At 38.5% G+C, this 12030-nt stretch overlaps 1 protein-coding gene across 1 annotated transcript in view; it reads left to right on the top strand.

Annotated features, from left to right (window-relative positions):
* FANCA (FA complementation group A) overlaps positions 1–12030 on the top strand; it is a 56680-nt gene that overhangs the window by 11119 nt on the left and 33531 nt on the right. The window contains exons 7-21 of the mRNA XM_026663729.1: positions 842–891; positions 1291–1373; positions 1936–1969; positions 4110–4176; positions 4840–4952; positions 5413–5489; positions 6162–6303; positions 7017–7150; positions 8172–8282; positions 8709–8804; positions 8900–8959; positions 9882–9970; positions 10541–10601; positions 10685–10734; positions 11801–11877. Coding sequence (XP_026519514.1) covers positions 842–891; positions 1291–1373; positions 1936–1969; positions 4110–4176; positions 4840–4952; positions 5413–5489; positions 6162–6303; positions 7017–7150; positions 8172–8282; positions 8709–8804; positions 8900–8959; positions 9882–9970; positions 10541–10601; positions 10685–10734; positions 11801–11877 — 1244 coding nt within the window. The remainder of the gene's footprint in view (positions 1–841; positions 892–1290; positions 1374–1935; positions 1970–4109; positions 4177–4839; positions 4953–5412; positions 5490–6161; positions 6304–7016; positions 7151–8171; positions 8283–8708; positions 8805–8899; positions 8960–9881; positions 9971–10540; positions 10602–10684; positions 10735–11800; positions 11878–12030) is intronic.

Below are 12030 nucleotides of genomic sequence, written 5' to 3'. Positions count from 1 at the left end.
GCCGAACGTTGCCGACCCCTGCTTTAGAATCTACAACAGACAACATTCAACTCAGAACTTTAGTGTCTGTCAACACAGTCTTCAGCTTGTATTCCTTTGTTATCTGTTTTGATGAAGAAGGCTACATTTCTATACTGTTAAGGGAATTTAAGAAAGTGAATTCTTTGACTGTTAACCTGAAACCATAATTTTCTCTTTCTTTATTCCTTCATAACTTTTGTTTTAATAATTAAGAGACTGTCCATTCCAGTACTGGCCATGATATCATTAGAGTTGTGGTGGCTAAAATCTCCTGTTCCTTTTTCTCCTATCCCGTCCCCACTATTCCATTTGTCTTTCATCGCTTCTAGCATGTAGCTTTGCAAGTAAACATTTTATATTCTGTTACGTTAGTGGCCTGAAGTTCATTTTTTTGACCAGCAATGGGCGCTAGTGGTGGTGTGTGTCACCAGCACTCATTTCCTGCATCCTGATCCTGTCACCTCCATAGAGTATCCATCATCCATTTGGCTATTTAAAAAAAAAAAAAAAAACCCTAATACTAACCAGGATTCCATTTTATGTTTTCTTCTCTGCCCACCTTTTTGTCTAATTTTTGTGCTTCTCTCCTGGTTCAGAAAAAGCCAATAGCTTGGTCATTTGACTGAGGAGTACCAGTCAGATCTTTTGACCAGTGCACTTGGTCAGGTACTGCCAGGCAAACTGAGTTATTTGGTTGAAATTTCTGCATTTTCATTGTTCAAATACATGCATTCTTGAAAATTCAACATTCAGTCTGAGATTTTTGTCTGCACTGAGTGAATCTCTTCTAATAGTGGTGTGGGTTAATCCTTTTCCACAGATCTCCTCAGGCACAGTGGGATTTCTCTTCTGAAGAGGCTTACCTGGAGTGTGAAACTCCGAAGAGCCAAATAGCTCTTCATGCATTTGAATTTGTAGCATAAGGAAAAGATAATAAATCACTTTGTAAAATTATTTTGCATAAGATGTGTAACAAACAACATATTGGCATTCTGTTGTATTGACTGCATGTGAGTCAATGAACTGCCTGATCTATCTAAGTTCTTATATGGCCACTATCGCTACCTCTGTGATGTCTGATGCCTTTGGTCATTCTGTATATGAAATAATTTTACCTCTAAGGAGATAGTGAGGTTGCCGAACACTAGGCTAACTTTGCTATGTAACAAATGAAACTTTACCAGTAGTAGCCCTTCTGGGAGACTGGATGTGTTCTTTCATTGTAGGTAGAAGAGAATGCTGAAACAGTTGTTCGTTCTTAATTTGCAGACTTTGCGATCATGTTTCTTCAGAATGGATTTCAGCAAACTTCAGATCTGGGAAAGAAAGTGGAATTCCAGAAAATCCCCCATGTAAGGGCAAAATGCTACTATTTATACTTTAGCACCATTGATATAAATGGTGCTTTATAGCACACACAGTAAGACCCGATCTGTGCTGCAAATTGCTTACAATTTAACATAGACAGGACACTAAGTCAGGAGAGCAATCAGAGAGGTAAATGATGAGGAGACCAATGCAGAGGTGATTCTTTGAGAGTTTATCATGGACCTTCCTGAACTAATTTATGAAACTGGCTTTTTTTCAAAATCAATATGTTTTGTAAAGATTATGTTTGGGATGATGAATTGTCACAGTAACTCTTTTCAAGGTCACCATTTTCTTTTCTACATACAGATTTTGCTTGATTGCTCTGCTTCCTTTCCAGTGTGCAGTGCGAAATACTGTGAAGTGTAGGCAAAAAAAAATTGGGAAATCCTATATATTGTGTTTATACTACAAATAGTTGTTTAACAGTTAATCTTTAAATTAGGAATTTTAGGATAATTTAATTTTTGAGCCAATATACTGTCTCTGAACATATTTACAGCCTTCTTAAATGCTAAATGGTCTTAATTTGTTAATTTTAAATAGATCTGTTATGCTGTACTGCAAAAAATGTTGACATGTAAGTATTGATTATTTATAATTTGGGGCTTTGTACAATTTACTAGGATTGTACTTTGCTAGACATACCTCCATTCTTTCCTGGGAGATTTCCAGGGGCATTAAGGAGTTGTTTACCAGTGGTGGATTTCCTCTGTTGTGTTGCATCATGTACATACCTCTGATGCACCTTCCCCCATGAGCTTCCTCTTGCATTGCAGATAACCCCTTGTTCTTTTATACTAGCTCTCCCTGACTAAGAACTTGGAATTTGCATGTTTTATACAAGTGACTTGGTGCTAAGTCATTGTGACACCATAACGCTGCAATTTTAACTAGCAGAATAACTTTTTGTAAAATTTGAAATATCTTTTATATAGTGATGTGTTAATAACAATGAGCCAAGAACGAGACCTTGTAATTTAAATTGCATGTGTAATCTTCAAATTGCTAGTCTTCCTGAATTTTCCCATGAATCATGTATCCATCTTGTGTTGGGCAGTCCTGATGATATTGCTGCGTGGGCAAGAGTAGTAATGCCTGGATTTTCATCACAAATCACAATGCAAAAAAGACCAAACAGAAGTCACAGCTTTTCTGATCAGCAGCAGATGATCTTCCTCACCTGTTGCTGTGCTGTCCACGCAGCTCTCTCTGCAGGGTGAGCACCCAGTCATTGCCACTGATGCTTTATAGACTAGTATATTGCCCTACTCCTCACATGTGGCACTTGACTAGTTGTTCCTCTGGTTTCTCAGTGGAATACAATACAGCCCAGAACTGTGTATAAACTGCAGGGTGTTCCACAAAAGGGAAAATAATAAGGGCCTTAATACTAAGTCTTAAAGTTAGCTTGTTTAATTTACATCTGTGACACTACTGGACTCTTTACACTTCAGTAACTAATCAACTGCCTTAAAGCAGATGTCGATATTTTATATAAAATAACGTAATGATTTAACAAAGACCTTGGTCTGGGGGAGAAGTGTCTGCATGAGAGAAGCAGTGGTAGCATTGTGCTTTATATTAGGTATACAGTGATAGTGAGCTCCTGTGTCTGAAGATCAGTGGTTTTTCTCCTCTCCCCTCCCCTAGTCTCCTCTATTTAACATTATTTATTCCCCTTTAGGAAGGGAGAAAATAGCAGGGTCTGGCAAATAAAGAACAAGTTTGGGGCATCTCGGTCTCTCCTGCATCCCAGTACATTTCCTTTTAAAAGTGGGTCACAAGAGAGAACCCCACTCTTAATCTAAGGGCTCTTTCCTTAAAGCTCAAGAGTACTTTATTGATTTCCCTTCAGTAATTTTGAGGCTTTCGAAGATGTGATGGAGCAAGAAACAGAAAAGCTGTTTTCTCTACCACATTCACTAGAGCAGTGGTTTTCAATCTCTTTCCATTTGTGGACCCCCTAGAAAATTTCAGAGGGAGGTGCGGACCTCCAGGGGTCTGCAGACCACAGGTTGAAAACCGCTGCACTAGAGTAAAAGAGCAGCATTTCATCTGGTCAATGAGAACTGTAACTTGATGGGCCAAGACAGTACTGGGTGTGAGTTGCCAGTGCACTTTGTTGTCTTCGTCAACAATTAATGCAGTTGGCCTAGTCTTCATCTGAGTGTTACTTAGTAGATATAACGTGGGAAAACCCCAGAGTTGGGACGGACATTGGTGAATTAACAAGCTGCATTCTGCTTTTCTCTTTAATATAATGAGGAGAATTAGTCATCCACTAATATTGATCTTCTAGCATAAACTACCTTCCTCCATGCAGAATCCTGTTGTCTTTAGTGGGACTCCAAACAGGTGCCAGGATCTACACTAGCACATCAAACGTCAGAATCTAGGGCCCTAGGGTTTGGAAATTTAAATTTTCATTTATGTGCATCTTTAAATGGTTTAGTTTCTAGCGCATGCTGGGGAGCCTTTTAAACTGGTTCAAGGTTAGTATTAGTAGCTTTTAAACCCTTGTGCTACTTTGAGAAATTTTCATAAGAACCAAGCACAGATGAATGGTTCCTGCGGCACATTTCCCTAAAGGGGTCACCTCCTTAAAGGATGCACATGTTGCTTGTTCTAATTAGTTCCTCCATGTTGTTTAATGACACCGTTCTTTCCATCTTTCTTTCTCTTCCGTTGACTATTTGTGTTTTATTTTGGAGAATCAGGGGTACTTGATGCTGTTGCTAATGAAAAACAGGAAGATTCTTCTAAATTACAGGCTGTGAAATGCTGGTAAGCAATCTCCTCCTGTGAGTATTGTTTGCGTTTTTCCCACTGTTGCATGTCTGTTTTCCATAGACATAAAAAATTATGAAATGAGCATATTTTAACCTGTTTACAAATAATTTAAAAGTATGGCTACTTATTTTTGGCATTCCCCTCCCTCATCAAATATACGTATGCAAACACCATAGACGATATCTGTAGAAAATAAATGTAAGTGTAGTAAAGTATATTTTGGCAATATAGATACCAGTCCTGAATTGTATGGTATCCCCACATGGCATTCTGTGACTTTCCCGGCAGTTATTCCTACCCTAGTTCTCATCTTCCTGTCCCCTGCAGCTTCCATCAGTTCAGATCTCCTCCTGAATTTTCTGCTTCCAGACACCTTTAGTCCTGCTTTGATCCTATTCCCAATTAGCATTCCTGCTATGCATCTTTCAGTCTTCAGTCCCATCCTGTGTTATTGTGTAAAGCTGATAGTTTGAGCAGAATACACAGTAACCTCTTTTTGTATGTATACAAAAAGTCTGTCAGTGTTTTCTTCATTTTGGCAGTTGACTGGTGAAAACAAATTTAAAGGGAAAAAGTCATGAACTGTACTCCATTCATCGTGGATCATGGCTCCCATTTATTGTTCCTGAACAGTTCTTTTGTTGTTTTCATTTGTAGGCTGAACATATTCACTGATACAATGTACAAAAGCACCAACTTTCCAGAGTCTTTGCAACAGTTCTTCATTCACACCCTGACTGAGATTCTTACCTACAATCCTTTGTTGCAAGGTAGGAATCAAGGAAGGAAAGGCTAGCTCTTCATGCTGTAGCTAGTGCGTCAATCCTCGGCTGTAATGTGATACAGTTATAGGAAAGATTTGGTTTCTAAGTGTACAATACAGTCCTCCCCAATGCTTGATGTCACTTTTTTTTTTTGTGTGGTTTATTTTCTATTGGCTTACATCAAATCTTAAGGCAGGAGGGCTGCTGGTCTTTGGTGCCTACTCTAAAGTATGACTTGTCCTGGAAGAAATACATTTGGACTGCAAAGCATGCGGAAAATAGCCCCGTTGAACTGTGGTGTGGCACTGCTTGCCTGCGAATTGGGAGACGTTTACAAATAGTACTAATTGCAGGCTGTCAGTGTCTGAAATAGATCTGGATGCCAGATTTCAGGGAGGTTTCATGTTTTTATTCCTTATCTAACCACTGGTGGTAATTAAACTTGTTTTCTTTCCTGTGGATGCAGCATCTGATGCCATTCATATGCAGAGAGAATGGAGCTTTGCAAGAACCTGCCCACTGCTTACTACCTTGTATCGCAAAGTATGTCTGTCTCCCAAGATTTGCTAAGAGAATATTGTTTATATTTTTGCACATCTTCAATTTCTGAAAACTTTCACTGCTTGATGTATTAAAATTGGTTTAAGAATATATTTACTCCAGTTTGTGTACTGATTTTTCTTGTTGAAATGCTGCTAATATACTCTAGATTGAGATGGGACTTCTCAAGAACAGTGTATTTCAGTCTCAAAATCTGGATCATCCAATAGTGGTAGGCAACGGGGTGGTGGAAAGAAAATGTTGTCATAAGATTTTGTTTATTCTGATTAATTTTGCACAACTATGTATGGATAAAGGAGGGAGAATGAAAGTAAGAGCACTCATTTTTCCAGCATGTAACAATAACAGTAACTACAAAAATAAAGTGGTGGGCACAGGGCACTTGGGTGGTTTGGTTTTGTTAAAGGACTTGACCTTGCTCCCACTGAAGAAAATGGGAGAATTGCTGTTTATTGTAGCAGGAATAGGGTCAAAAAAGGCTAGGGCTCTGGGAAGCTGGTGTGTTGGACATGTAGCTTTGTCAGAAAATCATTAATAAGGCAATTCCCTTCTGCCTGAAGTCTGGAGTGTCCTGGGAGAAGAGTCTGGGGTGGATTTCACTCTAGTGAATGTTAGAATTCATAGCTAAAGTGATTCACTGTTCCTGTCTTCCAGCTGTTTGTGGCATTCAGTGCAGAGAAGTTGATCTGTCATTTGCAGCAGATTCTGGAGACTCATGAGGTGAATTGGCAGCACGTGCTGTCCTGCTTTTCTACATTGGTAGTCTGCCAGACTGAAGCAGAGCAGCTGGTTAAAGGTACAGAGGGCTGAGAAACTTGGTAGAGAACTTGTGTGCATTGCTGTCTCTTGCTTTCCAAATGCTGAACAGTCCACAATAATTACCATTGTAATATTCAATTTATAATCCCTGCTTTTAGATGGCTTCAGACATTGTATAATTGTCTGCTGTGTTTATAAGGTAATGAACAATTCAGGAGCTCTGCTTTTCCAATCAAATACTCCAAGTTTCACCTTGATGCACGTGCCACATCCTATGACTTTCCCATTTCTCAAATTTTAAATTCAGCTAGCAGTGGTTATATGATAACCATCTTAATTGCTAATGTGGTTGGCAGGGTGTTGTAGAGTCTGACTTCTGCCTTAACATGTGCGCTTGCAATGTGATACTAGTAGTTAGACTCCATTTTTCTGAGTTTCCTATTGTGCATTCAGTTGCTGTATTCTGTGCAGTGCTTGGAGTCCTGTAGAGTCTAAAGGGTTTGTTGAATAGCAAAAGTGCCTTTTTATTATATATGAAAAGATGTTAAGATCGAGTCCCAAAGCCTCTCCCAAATTTGAATCTGTAGTGTAGTATTATGTGCTGCCACTTGTCACTGTTTCCCAGACGTCTTTTATCACAGATAATTGGCTGCATTTATTGTAGTAATATTCCAACACAGTTGCCAAGATTCCATTAAATTTTTACCACAGATATTTAGTGTTTTTGGCCTATTGTTATACCTTTTCTAGACCTTCTGAGCAGTCTGCTGATAAAAGCCTTTGAGAATTACGATATGGAAAACATGATCACTGCATTCTTGATAGCTCGTCAGGCTGCCCTTGAGGGTCCTGCTGTGTTCATGCCTTATGCTGAATGGTTTAAGGTAAGAATAAATAAGGACTTCTTATTCCTGGGAATCTTATTCCTTAACTGAAGAGGAAGTTTGTACAAGGGAGACAGTTGGAAAGAACAGGTTGATATAAACCTGAACAAGAAAATCTTCATTTCAGTCAGTCAGCCTGGTGTAGAAATAGAGCAACAATTGATGATCCTGATATTGGTGATACTGTATATTTATTAGTCTTAAATATTGCCTTTGTATTTACAAATAAATAATTTCTTCTTTAGTCATTCTAGCTTTCTCTGATCCTTCCTTCCTTCCTTCCTTCCTCCCTAACTACACATTGGCTTCTCCATTTATGGGTCAGAAATCTCTCTCCTTGCACAACATTTGTTACAATCATGATAATTGAAATCATCATTAACACAAGTTGTAGGCTAGAGAAATGCATGTGTAAGGTACTCCTGTTTACCAAAAATGCGTATGCAGTTTTTGTAATTGCATGTGTTGATCAGTTAGGATAATTGATCATTTGCTTTTACGGTTGTGGTAAATGTGTATGCAATTTACACATACAAATTCCCATGCATTTTTGTAAATGCAAATTGGCTTGAAAGGTCTGAAAATATGTCCTGAAGCTTTTGATGGTGAAATATTTAGGATTTATTGAAAAGTGAACTGATTCTTTGTTTTGTGTGATCTCAATAGATAGGTTTATTATCCCTGTAATACTTAAGTGTATCAGAGCAAAGCTGTATTTACCCTGTGTAGAAACCTGTGCATTTGCTGTTGCAAATCCTTCAGTATATTACCTTAATTAACTACCTATAAATGTCCTCACGAGAGAGCATTAAACCGAACTTTGATATTTACTGTGGTAGATTTTTCTGGTAGAGATTGATTTTTATAAATAATATCCTTTCAATATCTTTTTGCAGAAACACTATCTAGGCAGATAACAGATTTATAGGGTAGATGGGATTTCTACACTGAGTGTAGCAGGGTGCAGTGGTAGTAATTTTCTCAAGGCTGAAAGACAATTTTCGCATGTTCTCCCTTTCAGGTTTCCTTTGGAAATGCCAGTGGTTACCATGGTAGCAGTAAGAAGGCTTTGGTCTTTCTCTTCGAGTTCCTGTCAGAATTGGTCCCCTTTGAAGCACCCCAGTATCTGAAGGTGAGATGCATCTTATGGAGATCATTCTCTTGTGGGGTTGTTAGGGGCCTACTCCAAACTGCTTCAGCTTATCAAACTAAGGTCACATGGCCTTTGACTGGACCAGATTATTATTATAACTTTCAATATGTACCTCAGAAGCAGGACCAAGTTTTCTCTATAAAATAAACTAGCTGAGAGTTCTTTTAATGCCTTGACACAATGAAGAAAGAGTACCTCAGGGGACTAAATTAAAATTCATAGCAATTTTGTATGTGGAAAGATTTCCTTTGCCATATAACCGGCTTTTCTGTGAGCTCTTAAGCAGGTAACAGTGCTTTCATTGCCTAGCTTCAAAGCTCCCAGGAATCTGTAAGGAGATGAACCAGAAGCTGGCTTTTGTATGCTGTCCAAATAGTAAACCTTGCTTTGAATTTTACTCTTTAGGTCCATATAATGCATCCGCCTTTTGTGCCAACAAAATACCGTCCCTTTCTCTTGGAATACATCACTCTGGCCAAAACCCGATTGGCTGATCTCAAGGTTGGTGAAAAGCATTCTCCACCACCTGAAAAATCCTTTCCCATCAGAATATCAACTGCTCTGTGACATTTTCCTTTTTCTTGTGACACTTACAGGTTGCTATAGAAGACATGGGGCTCTATGAGGATTTATCTTCAACAAAGGAAGCTGTGCAGGTACTGGAGGATTTTCCAGGATGACTTCCAGTGAATTATACTTTTTGTTACTGTGGTAACACGTCTCAGTACAAAATTACACTGCATTTTTGGCTACATGAAAAACTATGGAATATATCAGCTCAGTAAATAATAATTATTTTTAATTTTGTATAGCATCTGTTTGCTGTAGAATCTACATGACTCTCACGTTTAAGGGGAATAATCCATGCGGGGGAGTGAGTTGTCTACAGACTGCAGTTTTATACTGTCCTGTTTATGATATATTTTGAATAATACTAATCAAAAAGGGAATATTTGGCTTGATCCTTTTGAGTCACACTTTTTTTCTATAGTTTCTGTATTTTGATTAGTTGGTAATGCAATAGGACATACAGATGGAATGTGGAAATAAGTAAAGAAACTGAATTTATTTTAAAGTGCATGAAATAGGGCTATTGTCAGTGGTGCAGCAGCTGAGTACATTGGTGGTTTGTCTTAGGAGGATCAAATTCTATTTAAGTCCCTAGTGAAAGGGTCATCTTGTCTCTCCTCATCTGCATTAGATGTTTGCACATTGGGAGATTGCCACAAGTTGTTGCAACTTCATTTGATTAGCAGCCTGCTTGAGGGACACCTAGATGGCCATACCCTGCATTCTGTTTAGTTCTAGCCAATGCAATTCAGTGAAAGGTTATGAGACTGAATTCAACCCCATCCCAAAAAACAAAGTGCATGAAACACAGAAGAGAGAGCAGCCTTACTAGTATACTTGAACTGTTACTCTCCATGCCAGCCTGTTCCAGTTATGTAGTTGCACCCTTTGTCTCTGTGCTGTAAAAATAAGACCACCGTTACTAAGCAAGAAAAGGCAAGAATGATTTACTCCGTTATGCTAAAGACTTCACTATATTGTTCCCTTCTTGTTACCTACATGAGCCAGCCCCAGAGCCAGGCACTTGAAGATGTTGAAAAGGCTATTCGGATATTTGAAAATACAGGGAAGATCCCAACAAGTGTGATGGAGGCCAGGTATGGTATCTTTCTAGAAGTTTCTCAAAAGATTGTTTCAAGAGCACATCAAAGAAAAAATAAGATAAAATTTTAGGATGGAAGCAAAGACGCACTTAAGAAAATCTTGTTAATTTATCCAGTGCTGTAGTAATCATCTAAGCTCAGGCTATTTGTGCAGATGATTCTCAGAGGATAAAAAGGCCATATGCACACAGATGGGAAGACACCGCTTCTGTTAAAAAGCCATCTTTTGAGGCTGTTTAAAAATTAAAAAACCAATGTCTATAAGAATGTACTGTGTGAAAACCCAGTTTTTCATGCTATGAATACTAACTGGGAATTTGGACTCTATCCTCTGAGAAGCTAATAATAGGAAGGAAACCCCACACTAAGAATAGTTAACACGGGTATGGTATTTCTCCATTTTAAATTGCTGAGTTTTTATGGTTAATAAAGTTTGTTCTGGTTTTTAACTGAAGCAACTATACTCAAATATTCTTATTCATGTAGCAAGCAGAAATCACTCCTAAGATATTAACAAAATTGCCCTCCGTATTTAGTTGCTAATTTTTTCACCTTCTGTTTTAGTATTTTCAGAAGACCCTATTATGCTTCCCACTTTATTCCTGCTTTACTCATGCCACGTGTGGTTAGTATTTTTCTTATCCTTTCATTTGGAAACATGTTTGTGGGTAGTAAATGCATTTCTGATGTGGCTGCTTTTTGTTACAGCTCCCTGAAATTCCAGACTCGCGCATCGTTTTTATAGACTCCTTAAAGAGGTATGAAAATAAAGCACATGAGGCAAAGGGAGTTTCTGATTTTCTGGACTATGTGTTGGGAACGTTTGACTACAGAATCAGGTTATCTGAGGTTCATGCGCTGAGATACCTTGTTTGCAAAATGGTACCTACTAGCTAACCTCCCGGGTAGGATTTCTCACCCCTGAGACACCTGGATTCAGTTGGCAGGTAGAGTGCCTTGCTGCTGGGGATGGGAGATCTGCTGTTCTGGTTTGTCAGGGTAGTGTCTAAGGAGGACATAGCCCATGGTAAGGACTCGATCATTCCTGAAGATTGACTGTGTGACGTTTTCTTGCCCAGTCGGAATAAACTTGTTTCAAAACTAGTAACTTTTCTGTAGCTGACTTTAAAACAAACATTTCTGTATGAATGCCTCAATCGTGTCTCTTAATTCCAAACTATATCTAAGACTTAAGGCTTGTCTCTATGGTGAGATAATGCACTGTATGAGGGCGTGATTTCTAAAGTGCACTAATATATTGATCATTAATTGGTCCTTATGGACTCTGCTGGTTTTCTTTAATGTAGTGCTGTCTGAAACGGTACTATGTTAAAGTGCACTAGGGAACGCTTAGTGTGCACTAGCAGGGTCACACGGACCAATTAAAGCACGTTAGTACCCTTTAGAAATCACACCCCCATAGAGCGTATTACCCCACCGTGTAGACAAGCTCCTATCTGCATGTTACAACTTAAACTGATTTAATTGATCTAATCCTTCTATTAACGCTGTAATGAACATTTAGTATTGTATACCTGCCTATCAGGTGTTTGGAGGTCATACAGCCTTTGATTTCAGTCTCGCCCTGCACTTGAGATGAGTGCATACTCTGTCCCATAACTGCACTCCCTTTTGTGCACTCTTGCCCCCACATATTGTATAATACTGCTAATCTCTAGTGTGCAACTATCTTGGCTTTATAACAGGTGGTATCATAAAAATGTTGTCAAGTGCAGTGTCTGCTTTAGTTATGCACTTATTTTAATTAGTCTGAACTCTGAGGTTAAATGATGTAAATAGAATTTTTTTTTTCTCTTGGTGCAGAGCTGACAAAATTCCACCAAACTTGTACTCCAGATATATCCAAGCCTGTCATTCTTTGAAAGAGAAACTGTTACAAGGTGAGAAATATCTGTATTTACTTAAGCATTTAGTTTGTTAGAGAAATGAACCAAGATTAAACATCTGTTTTCACTGACTCCCTTTTAGATGGGGAATTTTTCCAAGCATTACAAATCAGATTCTTTCCCTATATATAGACAACAGTGATTGGT

The sequence above is a fragment of the Terrapene carolina genome, unplaced genomic scaffold (assembly GCF_002925995.2).
Source record: "Terrapene carolina triunguis isolate 2854851 unplaced genomic scaffold, T_m_triunguis-2.0 Scaffold33911, whole genome shotgun sequence".
Lineage (NCBI taxonomy): Eukaryota > Metazoa > Chordata > Testudines > Emydidae > Terrapene > Terrapene triunguis.
The sequence above is the reverse complement of the archived record's forward strand: the minus strand, read 5'-3'. Positions and strand labels throughout refer to the sequence as shown.